The following is a 17,844-nucleotide window of genomic DNA, read 5'->3' on the forward strand; positions in this document are numbered from 1 at the left end:
TGTTCAAATTCAGGCTTTTGATGTGCACATGTCAGGCTAGGTGTTTTTTCTTATTTATTGTGATGTTTGAATTCTTGTACGATACAGTCATTATCACAGGGCACATTTTGGTTTTTCCCCAATTCATTATCCTCAAATGAAGGTTTAAGGTCTACATTGTACTGCAAGATTTCCAGTTGTAATTAGTAAACAGCACAGAGCAGATAATACAAATTGAAATGAGAGTTGGCATCCTTAGGTAACAAGGACTAGATGGTGCGTGTCACAACTTTGTGGCAGAAACTCATGTCAATGGCTAGTAGGGAGCATGCATGAGATGAACTTCAGGTTACTAGTGGAGGTGTTTTTAAAACACATGGTTCATTTTCAGCGAGAAAGTTAACTGGTTAAAAGTGAGGAAGATCATGTAACTGGAATTGTGATGATGACGGGTTCAGAAACATTGAGTAAAGTTTTCAGAGGCAGCCTTGGTGGAAGAGTCTTGAGATGTGACGGTGAAAACTGTTGGTAGGTTGCTAATATGTGTATTAGAGTGGCTCAGAGGACATTTTCCAAATGTACAATAGCTAGTCAGATCAATGCTGTAACTAAAGAAAATGTATCTCTGTTTTCTCAAATCTAAAAGATGAGGTTTCAGCCCTAGAATAGATGTATTAATGCTTTTAATGTTGACAAAAAAAGTGTAAATCCCTACTACTGGTTTTAATTTTGAAAGACACTTTTTAAACTGCAGTTGTTGCTTTGAAATGTAATTTTCACTACCCACTCAGCTCAACAATATGCAGTTTGTCTCCTGTCTGTGTTTTCTCTGCCTGCAACACTCATGCAGCCAGTCTAATACCAGCATGCAGTGAAACCTCAGTTGAATACATCTCAAACAAGGTAGCAGATGTTTGAGTTTTCATTATGAAGGTACCAATTACAATTCTGCAGTTAGGTGCAATTTCTCTTTTGCACTTAAAGAAAAATGTTCAGCTCATTTGTTGTTCATGGAAATATAGCAAGCATTTTGCCAAATATATGGAACAAAGTATCAAAAATCTATGCAATCTGTTAATCTGTTACTAATTTTAATCAGTTGGGTTTAGAAATGGCATATTTGTCCCTGGTGTGTGTTCAGGCGGTATCTGTAATAGGGGAGCATGACGCTCTTGCTTCTTTCTTTATAGCTAGCTTGAACTGAAACCTCGTACTTAGACTATATTTAAAGTAAATTGGATGTTAATTAAAGTAAGTTAATAACAATTGCTATGTCTAATTATTTTAGGTTACTTGTCAACAGCTCTTGTTGCAGTTAAACAAAGCTGGAATGGCACTAGGATAAATCTACCAATTGCCAGTTCCCTGTGAATGGGACTGTACAAAAGGACAAGAGTGGAGATTTTTAGTGTCCAAATTTGGAAGTGGAATACATAATGTTCAGGGTGTGAGAGCCAGATTGTCCCATAATGATACATTTTAAGGGAACATAGGAATGGTTTTGATCAGTAACAATGGGAAAGTCCCTTCATACAGAGAAATACCATCTTGCAGTATAATAAATATATCAAGGCTCTTCTGGGAAAATATGGAGGAAAATCTGTGTCTAAAAATCAGTTTAATCTCATCTGGGAACACTAAAGATGGAATATCCTAATCATGACTGAGATTAATCAGTAGGATCACAACAAGGCAGAGTTTGTTCTTTGCACTGTAACATGGTGTATTATTGTACCTCTGTTTAAATACAGCCGTGAACTGTTGTCATTTGAATGGAGAGATTTAAAAATATTATTTCTTAAATTTGAAATACATCAAATCTTCACTCTCCGTTCTTTTAATCTTGAAATGTAGGCTACTTGGTATAAAAGAAAATAGTTCAAATTAGAGAACCAGAATAACCCATGTGGCATGTCTTGATTACGGAGTCACTAATGAACTGCAATGTCTAAATATAAGTTTTAAAAGATATCAGGTAATGTTTTCATAATTTGAAATCAGGAATCCTTGCTCTGGGCCCAATTAAATTAATTATATAGATAAATGTAGTTAAATTTAGCTTTGTTAAATACCTCAGATATTGCTTCTTCTCTTGTTAGCCCTTTTTCTCTGCTTGAGAAGCTGAAGGAAATAGCACTTTTTGTTCTACTTGGTTCTAACACTAAGTAGAACAAAACTAGGAGTAGTGTTCTCATTGGAATAGTGCAAATTGCTCGTGTCAAAATTTTGCATGTCTGAAAATTTATGCACAGACAATAGAAATGTTTTGTCTGTTCTTGAGAGTGAATTGAAAAACTGATGATGTAGGGAGTAGAAAATGGACAAGAAACAGGTTGAAACCTGGTCACGGGGGATTGGGATAACAAAGTCCAGCTGGAAGCTGATCACTAACAGGGTATCCCCGTGTATCCCCAGTAAGGGGGAGCAAAGCTGTTTCATGTCATTAATGGTCTGGATGATGGAGCTGAGGGCCTGACATGCAAGTGGGAGACTGAGAAGGCTTGGACTGTTCAGCCTGGAAAAAAGAAGGCTCAGGGGGATGTTATCAATGTGTACAAACACTTGGTGGGAGGGACTAAAGAAGATGGAGCCAGACTCTTCTCAGTGGTTCCTGGTGAAAGGCAAAAAGGCAGTGAGAGCAAATTGAAACATGGGGAATTGCACTTAAATGTAAGAAAACAAGTTTTAATGTGAGGGTGGTCAAACATTGGCACAGGGTGCCCAGACAGGCTGTGGAGTCTTCATCCTTGTGGATACTCAAAACCCAGCTGGACACGGCCCTGAGCAACCTGCTGTACATTACCCTGGGCTTAGATGGTTTCCCAAAAGAGGGAGGCTGGTGCTTGTCAGCCTCAACTACTCTGTAAGTCTGTGACAGATGTGTGCAGGACTGGCATATCCATCTTTTACTTTGAACTAGTGATAAGAAACTATTTTCATGGATTTCCTAATATTCTTTTGCCCTATACTTTTTTCATTCAAACCGAAGAAAGGTAAATTTGTCCTTCAAACTGAAAGTGTAATCTAATTATTTGTTATTAAAACTAGGGGCAAAATATTAGCTCTCTTTGAATGTAAAAGTAGGTAACAGTCAACGAGAGAGGGAGTAGAGACTGTCACACCAGGCTTTCAGTCTGTTCTTCATGCATGATTTAATCTTCTTTCATAATCACTCTGGAGGGAATTTATGGGTAGTATGATTTTTGTCTTACTACTGTTATGTGAGCCGAAACAAGTACGAGTCAGTCTTCACTGAGCCACACCACTGCTGCTCCCTGAACTTTGCCATGGTGATGGGAAATGTCACACTGATAATTACACAATTACAGCTGGCCTTGACCTTATTTGAGGCAACAAGAGATGTGGAAATACACTGGTTTCATGCTGTATCTGACTAAACTTGTATCCATCTGGAGCACTAGTGATGAGGATTAGATGGTACCACAGCATTGCATTAATTAAATAGATTGTTGCATCATTTTCAGGTTATTCTTCAGATCCTATAAAAAAAAATAATTATTGTCCTCCTAAAAATCTCTTGTGGTTTAAACCCAGCCTTTAACTCAAACTGGAGCCAAAAGCACAGTACTGCATCAGTGACTAAGAAGGAGAAAGGTAACTGTTACAGCCGAACCCAGAACAAAATCAAGTAACTATCCTGCATGAATACTAATCTTATACAGGAAGCCTGAATTTGAGTATCCTCCAACTGTTGTGGTAGATCTAATTATGCCAGTTTTACCTAACTGATTCCATTGTTCTGGCTCCTGTACAAATATATTGTTTCTTACACCCTATACAGTAATAAGTCAAACATTTCCAATTTCCTAGAAAGTTTGAGCAGATCTGATAAGTAAATGGCTGTCAAATAACAAGGTGGGGTCCTGTGACACTGCTGTCACTCGTCTGAGGAGCCTGCTCCATGTTGGCTGGGAAGTGCAGCACATGTCTGGTCAGTAGGAGGAAGTCTTTTAAACTGCTTCACTATTACTACTCATTTCTTGCTGAGATAGCAGAACTGAGGAGTCCAGAGGAGGCCATGGAGATGCTGCGAGGGCTGGAGCAGCTCTGCTCTGGAGCCGGGCTGATAGAGCTGGGCTCGTTCAGCCTGGAGAAGAGAAGGCTCCTTAAGGGGAGACCTTAGAGTAGGTCCGGTGCCTAAAGGGGCTACAAGAAACCTGGAGAGGGAAGGAGTGGCTGGGAAGCTGCTTGGTGGAAAAGGACCTAGTGGTATTGATTGACAGAGCTGAACATGAGCAGCTAGTGCTCAGGCAGCCAAGGCCAGCAGCATCCTGGCCTGTATCACCAGTGTGGCAGCAGGACCAGGGCAGTGATTGTTCCTCTGCAGTGGGCACTGATGAGGCTGCACCTTGAATCCTGTGTCAGTTCTGGGCCCCTCACTACAAGGGAGACATTGAGGTGCTGGAGTGAGGCCAGAGAAGGGCAACGGAGCTGGTGCAGGGCCTGGAGCACAGGTGTGATGGGGAAGGGCTTGAGGGAACCAGGGTTGTTCAGCCTAGAGAAAAGGATGCTCAGGGGAGACCTTCCTGCTCTCTACAAAGGAGAAAGGAGGTTGTAGTGAGATGGGGTTGATCTCTTCTCCTGAGTAACAAGCGATAGGACAAGTTGCACCAGGAGGGGTTTAGGGTGGATATTGGGAACAATTTCTTCCCTGAAAAAGGGTTGTCAAGCATTGGAACAGGCTGCCCAGGAAAGTGGTTGATTCTGTATTACACAACCAGTTCCAAGTTCTTTGTTGTTCTTTTTCGATCGTTTATGCTGACCTCAATTAAAACTGACTTTTGATTTTAATTTAGCTGAATTTCAACAGCATTGTACCTTGCAGTGATGATTCTGAGTTGTAAAATAGCTTGTATATTGTTAGAAAGCATGTTGCTTTTTGTGCTCTCTATAAAACAGAAACAACTTTTTAATTCTTAAGATGAACAAAATTACTTAAAATTCATAAAAGTCTGAGGACAATTTGGGATTTTCCTCATCAGTCAAGGCAATAATATTATTCTAGATGTGTCCTCAAGGGCAGCAACGATCCAAATCTGCACAAAATATGAGGACTAATTTTATTCCTAACATATGCAGGTCTTACGAAAGTAAATTCCTAGTGTTTTAACAGTATAGAGGTGATGCTGGGTATTGTTAGGATGCTGGTTTGTTTTTCTTTGTTTTCATCTACAAAAAGATTTAAGAATTCTAATTTGGTTAATTAGTATTATCCTAGTTGTGTATAATTAGTACACCAGTTGGGATCTGCCCAGAAAGACAGCAATGTGCTATGTGCTGAGGTAGTGTTGAAAGTACAATGTGGACAGAAATTCAGTGGAACCAAAGGCAAGATCCACAGTATTGTTTAGGAAAAGCCAGACAGGATTATTAAGCAACATTTCTAAACTGTAAGTGGAAATGTAAAACAGATTTCTGTAAGAGAATCTGTGCATATCAAACCCAGCCTATTTCCAGACAAGCTTTAACAAATTTTCTGTTGCATTCTTATACAGGGATGTGCACTCCCATGTAGTTCTGAAGAGGTAATACAGTGAGAATACAATAAATACTCTTAGCACAAATAGTAAGGAGAAGATAAAGCAAATTTGTTCATGGTGTTTGGTACCCAGAATCCAGATTATAGCTGGGGTGAAGGATCTGTGGAGATGGTCTTCCTATGAAAGACAGAAAACCAGTGCTGCTGTTGATCTTCTGTAGTTAACAGGATCTCCCTATGAGAAATCATAATTGAAAACTGAAAGAGCTGATGTCTAGTATTACTGCTTTCTTATTTCAACACATCTTCTGAAATTGTTTCCCATTTTGTAATTGAAAGCTTTATTTAGTCAAGCAGTTTTAGTTTCTTAATCCTTGGCTAGAAAAAGCGCACTCCTTCCATCTTGAATTTTTTCTCTAAGATAAACAGTCATTTCTAAATCTGTCTTGGCTTAGCTTGAGGTCGGTTGAATAAATCTGTATCTACAAAAAGCTGATACTTAAGGTTATCAATTTTGTCTGGTTTAATCTTGCTTTAGATTTCTTCCATTAAACCACTGATTCAAAATATGTAATGAGGGGGTATCTCTGAATTCGATAGCACTCTAGTTTTTTAGTACTCCTTTTTACAGTTTTAGGAATTAAATAATAAAAGTAGTCCATGGTTCAAGCAGCATTGATCCTTCTTGGTTTTACACATATGATGTTTAAACATACAGAGAAAATCCCCGCACATCCTGGTCTGTTTTCTCTTTGCTGAATAAATTGCAGAGTGGATTTTTTTTGCAGTTTAAAAGTATTTTTTCCTATATTTGCCTATTGCAAATGGAGTTGAAATGAAACATTTGATATGGATATCATATTCTAGAAAAGTTTGGGTTTTTATCTTGGTAAAATCAGTAATTTACAGTCTATTATTCTAAAGGAGTGGTTCAATCTGTAGAACACAGGAGAATAACGTAAAACAAATTACTTCAGAGAATGCATGAAAACCTGAGATTTTAATGCAGAAAGCCTGCTTGGATCTTCTTGCTAGGTCCTCCCTTTTCACATCAAAAGGGGCAGTGAGAAAAATGGGGTTTAATAAGTGTTATGGTAAAAATTGAGGCATTATGATTTGGTAATCTAATTTTAAAAGTTAAAGCACCTCTAGAAGTTACACCCATAGTTTTCTCTTTCTTCCTTCTTAGCCCATCTTATTAGTTAATTATCTTCCTGTGAAAAAATTCTGAAAACACTTTTTGTAATCCAAATTCACTGTTAAGTCAATACTAGCTTTTGGGTTGTTATTTTTAGGGCTTAATAATACAGCTGTACTTTGACCTAGAAACCTGTTTTGATTTGGTAGTTGTACCTCTGCCTGCAGTTTGTTTTACATGCAAATATTCACTTACACTTCAAATACTAGTATTACCTAAATAATATAAAGACTTGGAAAAAACATTTGAAAACACGTTACAAGGATCAGTGGAAGGTTGTTACTGGGGGAAGATACTGGATCAGTTTCTTCCTAGTAGAAGCTTGCACAGTATGTGGCTGCCTTATGCCTAGCAAAAGCTCTACCATTGAGCTCTTGAGAAACAGCATATTCAAAAAGGTGACGTTCCCATTTGCAAACCACAGTTCTCTCACATGTTATCAAAGGATTTCCATTCTCTGAGGAGTCAATGAAGTTGTTCCTACTTAATTATTTAAAAGTAACCCCTTTGGGCTGTCCTTTCAGTTGTTTTCCAGGTGCCAAAACCTGCAGATTTCAGCAAGAAATAAATTTAGATACAGCACGGTAGGAAGGTTTTAAAGCCAGCAGCTTCTGCAAAGGATTGTCAGGAACAATCTGCAAGGAGACTGCTTTTGGCATATAGATTTTGAGCTGAAGCGGTACAGGAAAGGAAGTGCTGCTTGCCAGCTCTCACCACCATATGCTTTATTATAATGTAATGTACAAAGAACATGGAGACAGCAGCTGCTCTAGAGGGAGGTGGCCACTTGTCAGGGTTTGAAACCTTTCTGAAATGTCTGTTCATTTTCTTGTCACTGGTATTTTTTCCCCTTGCTTACGTATTTGCATTCAAAAGATGTTCTCTAAAAGAAATCCGTTTTTAGAGCACGGTAAGAAGAGGAGAATGTGATCTAGTTTTCGTTGAAAATAATTCTAGAAGGACTCTAATATTGAGTTTTTATATTGTGAAATGTGGGTACATTTTTTTTCTCAATATCCATTCATATAATCTGAAATCTTACATATAAATTAACTGTTGTCTAGGATTGTATGTCCTCTGATGGACAGAAAATTATGTCTTTTATTGGCTGCCAGTGTATGTTTGCTAGTTGCTTGGTCCTATTCACATCTAAGTCAATGTCAAGGTTCATTGACTTTGGTGGCAGAGAGAACCAAAGCTTAAATGAGGATTTAGATCTGAAATGGAAAGAATTTGATAGGATATACACAGAGAAACTGGCCTTTCCTGGCATCCCTACCCAGGCAGAGAGGTTGACTACTCTATTGCATTAAGAAAGCTGAAGTTCTTAGCATGTTTCAGGAGATGTGCACCTGCAATGTCATGAAAATGTACCTTATGTATTTAAACAAAACTGTATTTTAAAGGGTATGTTTTTGACTCCTGAAATTTTCATATCTGAATGTAACAATCCTTCCAAATACACATAACTATGAGCACTTACATCTTACATTTGGGATTCTTAAGTGAATTTGAGAATCCAGGGAGAAGTTGCATCACAGTATAATTGGATTATAGCAGGGCAACTTGTTATAGCATATAATAAAATTAATATGCTAGCATCTGCGCTGAGTATCAGAATTTTATGTTGACCCTGGAGTAAGGCTAAAATGTCACAGCAACACAAATGCGACCCATATAACTCAATAAAAATAATGGCTCATATAGAGGTAAGATGTTACAACTCTTTTTGGAAGGATAAATCTCTTTGAGACAGAGATTTTTAGATAGAATCATAGAACAGTTAGGGTTGGAAAGGACCTTAAGATCATCCAGTTCCAACCCCCCTGCCATGGGCAGGGACACCTCACACTAAACCATGGCACCCAAGGCTCTGTCCAACCTGGCCTTGAACACCACCAGAGATGGAGCATTCACAACCTCCCTGGGCAACCCATTCCAGTGCCTCACCACCCTCTCAGTAAAGAATTTCTTCCTTAGATCCAATCTGAACTTCCCCTGTTTAAGTTTGAACCCGTTACCCCTTATCCTGTCACTACAGTCCCTAATGAAGAGTCCCTCCCCAATATCCTTATAGGCCCCTTTCAGATACTGGAAGGCTGCTCTGAGGTCTCCATGCAGCCTTCTCTTCTCCAGGCTGAACAGCCCCAGCTTCCTCAGCCTATCAAATTACCTATTATTACTACCAAATTATTACCTATTCTTCACTGTAGATGCCTCTCTCTGGAAAAGAAACTGCATGGCTCTATCTGTTGTCAGGTATATATTTTCCTGGTGATGGAAAGATGATTCTTATGGAAAAATCTGTGTTTATTTGATTGCCACAGTTCTACACCAGTCTATTATTATCTATCTGACTTTCATTTTCTAACCCAGCTGCAATTGGTGGGTATCTGCAATATGTATGTACTTATTAATACTTATTTAAAGGTCCCCTTTTCCCTTTTTGTGGCTGTATTTTTTCAAAAATTCAAATCTAAGTAGGATTACTGGTATGCAACTTTAATCAATCGCTACGTGACACCTCATCCCACTGAGGGGCAATGTAGGGAATTCCATTGCTTTAGGAATCCTATTTCTGAAGTAGCCTGAATTTTGAAGTCTTTAGTGAAATTAAACATGGATTATGAATATTGTCCTGCAGTTCTAATTCTGCAAAATTTGAGGCCATAGTTGAAGTCTTATTAAAAATGATGCCTTACAGTCTTGTCCTGAGTCAAATCTATTTTCCATGCAAATGAAAGTTTTGAAAGCACTTCTCCTTTTGGTTCCCTTAAGTATAGTTTAGCCCTGACTTAAGCAACACTTCTTTAATTCTAGACTAGTCTGCTCCATTTTTATTAACATATAAAGCATTTATTGCCTGAAGCAGCAGACTAAAATACGGTAATTACAGAAACAGTTACTTTTAGTTGTAGAACTGTTATTTTATAGATTGTTGGAAATACCTTTTTCACTGAAATTTGCTGTTATGATTAGACATAGATTTATTATTACATGAGAAATGCCTGGTAGGAAGAAAAGGACAGATCTTTCTTTAACCATTGTCCTGGGTTCAGCAGTAGCAGTCATTTTTCTCCTTCTTTGTAGCTGGTGCAGTGCTGTGGTTTTGACTTTCAGCCTGGGAACAGCGCTGATAACACCGATGTTTTTAGTTACTGCTCAGTAATGTTTACTCTGACCAAGGACTTTGTGAGTCTCATGCTCTGTCAGGGAGGAGGGGAAGCTGGGAGGAAGCAGAGAACAGGACACCTGACCCAAACTGGCCACAGAGGTATTCCATACCACAGTACGTCATGCCCAGGATGTAACTGGGGGCAGTTACCCAGAAGGGTTAGATCACTGCTCGGGTCAGGCTGGGTATCGGTCAGCGGGTGGTGAGCGGTTGTATTCTATCGCCTTGTTATTTCCCTTATCATTATTATTATTGGTGGCAGCAGCACTGATTTGTGTTATACCTTAGTTACTGGACTGTTCTTATCTCAACCCATGAGAGTTACATTCTTTCGATTCTCCTCCCCATCCCTCTGGGAGCTGGGGGGAGGAAGGGAGGGGGAGTGAGCGAGCAGCTGCGTGGTTCTGAGTTACAGGCTGGGCTTGAACCATGACAACCATGAAAGTCAGCAAAACAATGTAATTCTAAGCAGGTGAGAAAATGAAATCCCCTGGTTTTGACAAATGATAATTAATTCTTTTTGAGTTTAAACTTCATTTTTAACCATCACAAGATATTCAACTGCCAATGGTTAATTTGAAAGCAAAGAAATGCAAGATACCAAATGTAGCTGTTTGGCTAGGGAAATGTTCCTCATTGTGAGAATAGCTGCTTCAAGTTGGTTATAGCTCTGTGAGATTTTTTGCTGGTTTTTAAAACTTGGAAGACTAGTGTCAGCGAGTTTCAGATCTTAAACTGTCCATTTCAACTCTGCATTCATTGTTCAGAAGCTGCGGTATACTGCTTATCAGTAGAGAAATTAATATCTGATTTTTTCCTTCTCTTCAGCCACCAGAGAAAGAGGGCGGCCTGCCTCGCCAGGTCGGAAATAAGACGGAGTGTGGTCTCTTGGGATTTGTCCTGGATTTAAAGCAGGATTATGAGCCTGTTCGAAACCTCATCCCCGAGGAGAAGCTCTATAAAGTTTACACCTTCAACTCTGTGAGAAAGTCAATGAGTACTGTCATTAAAATGCCAGATGGCAGTTTCCGAATGTACAGCAAAGGAGCTTCTGAAATCGTGCTGAAGAAGTAAGTTCCAGTGGATTAGTTGCTGTGTTTTTCCAAAAGGCAAAGTGTTCTGACACTAATAAGACAATGGGAGAATTTTGGTCCTGGGAACTTGCTACTTACAGCAGAAATATGACACACTATAGGAGTATAACCTGTTATTGTTATTTTCTAAATATATTTTTTTAAAGTGCTCACTCTTGCAAAACTCTTTGGCTTATTTTTCTTACCACTGGCTAGCCAAAGATTTGGATCTGCATTCAGCAGTACACAAATGGATGGTTTATGTTCAACCCTTTTGGAAAATAAGGATTTTTCAATTTCATTGTAAGTTGTCAGCTCATTAATTACATAGTTATTGAGGAAATAATGGCTGAAGGGCTCTTGGTGTCTTTGTAATAAGTTGCAAACAAAATCTCTCTGACAGTTCGGTAGTGAATCTTCTTGTTTAATGTAGATATTTAGACTGGAAATTCAAACCTTACCATCAAAAAAAGAAACCGTTGTATGAAATATGCCGACACAAGGAAATACCTGTCAGCAGCCATGCTGATACACAATCAATTTATGTATTTTCTCAAATCAAACAGATGTTCCAGGATCCTTAATGCAGCTGGTGAACCTCGGATCTTCAGACCCCGCGACCGAGATGAAATGGTGAAGAAAGTGATAGAACCCATGGCCTGCGATGGGCTGAGAACCATCTGTGTTGCCTTCCGAGACTTCAGCAGCAGCCCAGAGCCTGACTGGGACAATGAAAATGACATATTATCTGACCTGACTTGCATTTGTGTTGTTGGCATTGAAGACCCAGTAAGGCCAGAGGTACATTGATTCTTCTGTTATAAAGCATTTCTCAGAGAGCTGAACATTAACCAAGAAACTACAGGTTTCTTGCAGGTTTTATCTTTTTTCAATTTTAATTAGCTCTGTCAAAGAAGGTAGAAGTGAACTTTAGAAATAGGCTTTTCTTGATAATAAGTCAAATAATTAACCTGATAAAAATCAACTATTAATCAACCAATGTTTAAATAAAACAAAATAGGGCTTTCTGAATGACAGAGTTGAGATGACTTAACCTTCTCTCCAGGAGTAGTATTCATCAGAAGTTTTATTATGCTCCCAGGTATTAAAGCGTTTTCGTTTAAGTAATGCAGTGATGTGCAACTCTGACAGTAAACATGTGCAGTGATTAGAATTGCCAGAATTCACAGAAATATGTTTCTGTGATTCTGTGATTTTAACTGCAGTGGGATCGCTTTCCACTGAAGTTGCAGGCAGGCTTGAAGTCCATGTAACAGTTGCCACTTTATTAATTGTCTTAAGATTGTAACTGGTGGCTACTCAGGAAAACTGATTTTACTGTATTTGGCCAAGGAAAAGCTTTGCTATGGAAAGGCTGCTATACTTCAGTGGCTTGTAAAAATATGACTAAAATTTCCACTTAACTGAGACAATCAGCATTGGCTGTGGATATTGGAAGCATGTGCCTGCTACTGCACTCACCAGATTTTGGGGCCAACAAGAAATCTGAAGAGGGGCTTTTGACATGGGCCTGTAGTGGCAGGACAAGTGGGAATGGCTTTAAATTTACAGAGGGGAGATTTAGATTAGACATTAGGAAGAAATTCTTCACTGTGAGAGTAGTGAGACACTGGCACAGGTTGCCTGGAGAAGCCCAGATTTATTTCCCTGAGTCCTTTATAAAGTACGCTCTTCTGACTGCTGTAACTTTGGAAACTAGCATTACAACTACAGGTACCAACTGTGTAACTACTTTCTGTTATAATGTAGAGTAAATCTTGCTTAGGTGCAGACTCTACAATAAACTCCTTATCTCTACAACCATCATATACATGGCATTCACTTTATCTGTTGTCAGATGGTCTCTTGCTGCTAACCCATCTGTCCCTACACCTGACACAGAACGCCTTAAACTGTTTAAAAACCTTAAAATGCTCTGCCTGCAGCAATTCCTTAATGTTCTAGCTCACCTATATTTCACTCAGAAGTTTCTAAGTGCCAGTGACCACTGGAGCTGTGACTCAGGCCTGTTTCCCTCCGAACTGATTCATGGTCCATGTGAGAAAATAGCTGTAGGTCAGGTTGTGTGTGTGTGACAGACTGAGGGGATGGATAGCATATTATCCAAATAATGAGGGATTTGCACTCATTATTGAAAATAGCTGCAAACTATCCAGTCATAAGATTATGATGAGGATGTTTTAGAAGAGAACCGCTCTCCTCTCGTTGGGAATAATTGCTTAAAAGCTTGAGGTAAAAATGAGTAACATTGCTAAAAATAAAGAGGTCAATTCTGACTTCCGTGTAAAGGATCAAAGAAGGTGAAGGCAGGAAAGCACTTTATTTCTAGGTAATTATGTGAATAATGCATTGAATTTCTTGTAGTTTAGCACCAGAATATGCAGTAACACTTCTTACTTTGTTGCAAGACACATGGTAAAATGTTTATTATTTCAAAATTTTACCAAATGTTGGACAATTGTTTTTTGGGGCTTTGGGTTTTGCCTTTTGCCTTTTCTTCTTTTTTCCCCCCTCTTCCCTCTTTGCTGTTTTTAAGTGGCAGTAATGTCCTGAGAACTTTTAAAACAATGTTTAATTTATTATTATACCATACATGGGTAGAAGGTAGTAGCAGTGCCTTAGGAGAGAGGAAGGAACAAAAAAAAAACCCAAGCCAGCAAAAACCCAGTGAATTTCAGACAAACTGGCTAGGTCTGGAATTCCTGATTTAGTAGGAATATCATACTATATATATATATATATATATATATATATATATATATATATATATATATAAAACAGTGGTGAAATCGTCATTGTAGAGGCAAATAGTAAGATGTTGAGCTGTTTGTTATAAGGGATCTTAGTATTTTGCCAGAATTAAGCCCATTTATTAAATAAAGTCATCACTAGACACCACATTCCAAATGCCTTCTGTAAGGAAGAAGGATATAAAAAAATAGAACTATTACTGCAGCTGCTGCTTTGTTATTATTCTCATGGATATCAGAATTTGTTCCGACACAAATGTTAGGTTAGGTACATCCAGTGAAACAATCCAGTGTTACCATCCTGGTCGCCTTAAGTTTCTCTTAAATTACATTCCCATTTTTCCTGGGAAAGGCTCACTTTTCTCCTTTTCTCTAAGATGATTGCTGGAGTTAACACATGCAAAATGGAAGCCTACTTCTTTCCACTAAGCTCCTGTGGCACGGTGCTGGTGTGCATCCTTGGAATCCCTACAGTGTCAGTGGTGCCATGCTTGCATGGGTTCAGAGAGTTCTGCCATCTGTTCGGAGGATAATGCTGGGAGCTTTCTTGCACTTGCATTTCCTTCTGTACAAGAAAAGGAACTACCTGGATTAATTATTCAATAGTGATACCCAGCAACTGGACAGCTTTATCTGGAGTGTAACCACTGGACATGCATGACTTCTGCATAATTCCTTGGTTAATTCAGACACTAGCTTAATTCAATGTTAACAGCACTGAACTACCTGCTTAATATTTATCTTTGTGTGTGTATGTGTTTTTTTCTTTGATAAATATATGAGAACAAATGGAATGATGTCTTGTTCTTGTAGAGATTCTCTGTTGGTCTTGACAGTCTTTCTGGATTGATTTTAATGAGTCTGAACTGACTTATACTGATTTGCCAATGTACGCCTACAATCTGTTATTTCTGGGAGGTGAACATAAACCACTTCCAAATGCCACCTATTTATTTGCCACCTGATTCTGACAGATATTCCTGCATTGGATAATTTATGCATGTGTGCATGCACCAGGAGGTTTTCTTTGCAGACCAGAGGATTTTAAAATGTGTACTGAAGCTCTGCAGAACTAATGGAAAATATGTGCTTCCCCTGCCCACTCAGTCTGCCAACACTCTTTCTTCCTTACAGCAATAAAAAAATAGGAACAATATTTTCACTGTAATTACTGTACACAGTATTAAATCAGTTACCACCCACCAGCTGTCCAAAAAAATGAGAGAAGAGGAAAACAGAATTATATCTCTAGTTCTAGTTGATTTTGAGATGGTTTGGAAACTAGGTTGTCCTCCTGTGACCTTGTGTAATAGGACTGGCACTTTTTCTGACTAAACCTTTTTCTGTTTGCACTCTAATTTATTTTCTCCTTCATGGTTCGTCCACTGTGCTGGTTTTACAGAAAGTCATCTAAATCTGTCCTATCCTGTGCATGAAGGTCACCACAGTTAAAGTGGCTACTAAAGGCATTCCAAATTGGCAAATGGGATATAGACAAGGTTATTAATTTACTGGCTAGATCAGGAGTCATTCACTTAAGCAATAAATATAATGCCCCCATAGATTGTATACGCCCCGCAGAAGTCTAGTTCATAATGTTAAAAGGCTTTAGGTCCAAATAAGGTTTCTAGGATCCAACTTGTGGGAATAATATTCTGTTAGTAGAGATAGGAGAATGGGAAGATAAATCTCTGTGCCTTATTTTTTCTGTTGGTTCTGTCATCAGTATTGACAGAGTCATTCTGCAAACAGCACATTGTATGGATGCAGCTTCCGGGTGGAGGGATTTTCTTTGTAGTCATGGGACAAGTACTAGTCCAATCCTCAGTTCTTAGCTCAGTGAGGCTTTTGGGGAAATGGAAGCTTCACAACTGCCTTTATTAAAGATGCAGAAACATGGTGTGAAATTTTATTCACTGATTAGAGTAATCATTATCTACAATATGGTGTGTAATTTCAGTCTGAAGTGCAGCCTGAGATACATAGCCTCTCTGGTCCCATGGAATCATTAGAAGGCCAGCATTTGCCACACTGGATCAGAGCAGTGGTTGTAATGCAAAAGACAATGCCCTGCCCTCGGCAGCGTCACTTATTGCATCTATAGAGGAAATTAAAATAGATCTAGAGATGCACAGAAGTAACAGGGTAATCATGTAGATGGTGGCTCTTTTTCTTAATGTTTTCTGTACTAATGGGTGAGATTAATCCACTGTAATTGGCTTTGAGTTCTACAATACACTTGCATCTATGCTAGAGGTTATGATCGGCAAACTGCACTGAACTGGTAGTAGAATATAGTGAGGCTTTGCTGTTGTAGCCAGTAATATCATTTTGATAGCCCTTTCTTTAATTCCTTGTTATTTTGGGGCTTTTTGTTGGGGTTTTTTGTGGGTTTATTGGTTTGGGGTTTTTGGTGGGTTTTGGGGGGGGGGGTTGCTGGTTTTATTTCTTAGTTTTCAATAATCATGATAAAATTATTTTCATAATCATATCCTTTGCTTATTAGTTTATGTAGGAAGTCAACAGCTCTCTATATACATGATTGCTGACGTAACTCATCACAGTCAGACAATCCTGTTACTTTACATAACTGTCTACTGAAGGAGCTCAGCCGTCATACAGCAGCAATTTGCAGCCAGTGGTCAGCTATGTATTTGGGGAATTTATGCAAGTATGATATATGTATGAATTCCATAGATTGAGAGTGTTAGGCAACATTGCAGAACAAGCATCTAGGGCCAGGTCTTTGGAGCTGTTTTAATTTGAGGGATAACCTTCAGATTTCCTGGAGGTTTACTTAGGATCACGGCCTAATGTTCAAATGCTTCTTATCTAAGTCATGCTCATCTTTAGGGAATCTTTTTCCTCTCTTGAGTGTCATTTGCCTACTTCTCGTACCTCTCCGCTGCCCCACATGTAAGAACGAGTGCAACCTAGAAATGCTTTATGTCTTGTTCCTTGCTATCTGCTGTAGTAAGGAAGTTCAGTTTCACTAGTTCTGGGAAGGGTTTCTGCCTTCATTAAGAGTCCTGGGATGCCCTTAGGCTCTTCTAGGTACAAATGAAATTTAGAGAAGCGGTGGTATGCTGAAGGTATCTGTCTAGGCTGTTCTTGAGGTGTACAGCATGCTCTACCTGATGCTAAAGGTCAGAAAAGCTGCAGAGCACTCCTTTTTAGTAAAGTCAGGAGAAGCTTTAGGCAGCTTGTCTTAAAAAGGGTTTGCGTGCTCCTCAGTACAAGACTTGTCTTGCCTGTGGCGTAACTTCAATTCTGTAATAGTCAGATAGCTATAATATGCCATAAAACATATGATTTCACCTTTTCCTTCCTGAATTTCCTACCCTTAAAATATTCTGATTTAGAAACAGAATGACTTAAACTTTATCTCTTACCTAGGAATTTTCTCTCCTGTTATATCGCTTTTGTAGGTCCCAGAAGCCATAAGAAAGTGCCAGCGAGCTGGAATTACAGTCCGCATGGTCACTGGAGACAACATCAACACAGCACGTGCCATTGCCATAAAATGTGGAATCATTCATCCAGGAGAAGACTTTCTCTGCCTTGAAGGGAAAGAGTTCAACAGAAGGATCCGAAATGAGAAAGGAGAGGTAATTCATGTACTAAATACCTCGTATACAGTATACCTCGTATCAGTAAAGACTACTTGGAGAAGTTGCTACTTCTTTCTACTGCTAGCCTTCTGCAATTCAGAATACCACTGAAAATGTGTCCGCCTTCTCCTCATGCAGAGCCGCTCTCGGCTTAGTGTTAGCCTAATTCAGTGCTGTTTAGAGCCATAGCACCAGTCTACAAGAAATCAAGCTAAGCACCTTAAAGCAGGTTTGTTAGCAAAGAGGAGGAACTCAACAGCAGTTTGCATATTTCTCTCATAGAAATGCAATCTGTACTGAGAACCAGCTCCTCCCAGTTCTTTATTTTATAGCAGTTTATCTAATGTACTGCTATATCCACTCACTCTAACCATTCACATAACTTTATTCTTCAGAAGATTAACTCCTCATAAAAGATGGAGCTAACACAAAGTTTATTGAAGTCAGCTTTGAAAAAGCAAACACTGTGCTGTCCCTTTGAGTCTATCATTAATGAATGGACATAGTCATTTATTCCTTGCATTGGTTGATGGAGTC

The 17,844-nt window shown here is 38.9% G+C and overlaps 1 protein-coding gene across 12 annotated transcripts in view; it reads left to right on the forward strand.

The window, feature by feature from the left end:
- The window catches only part of ATP2B2 (ATPase plasma membrane Ca2+ transporting 2), a gene marked incomplete at its 5' end in the record, with an annotated part of 180,885 nt that overhangs the window by 116,605 nt on the left and 46,436 nt on the right, over nt 1–17,844 (forward strand). For all 12 annotated transcript variants that reach the window (XM_080625697.1, XM_080625698.1, XM_080625701.1 and 9 more), the window contains 3 exons: nt 10,681–10,922; nt 11,492–11,726; nt 17,125–17,304. In XM_080625697.1, the coding sequence (XP_080481823.1) occupies nt 10,681–10,922; nt 11,492–11,726; nt 17,125–17,304 (657 nt within the window). The remainder of the gene's footprint in view (nt 1–10,680; nt 10,923–11,491; nt 11,727–17,124; nt 17,305–17,844) is intronic.

The sequence above is a fragment of the Psittacula echo genome (assembly GCF_963264785.1).
Source record: "Psittacula echo genome assembly, chromosome: 9".
Classification (NCBI taxonomy): domain Eukaryota; kingdom Metazoa; phylum Chordata; class Aves; order Psittaciformes; family Psittacidae; genus Psittacula; species Psittacula echo.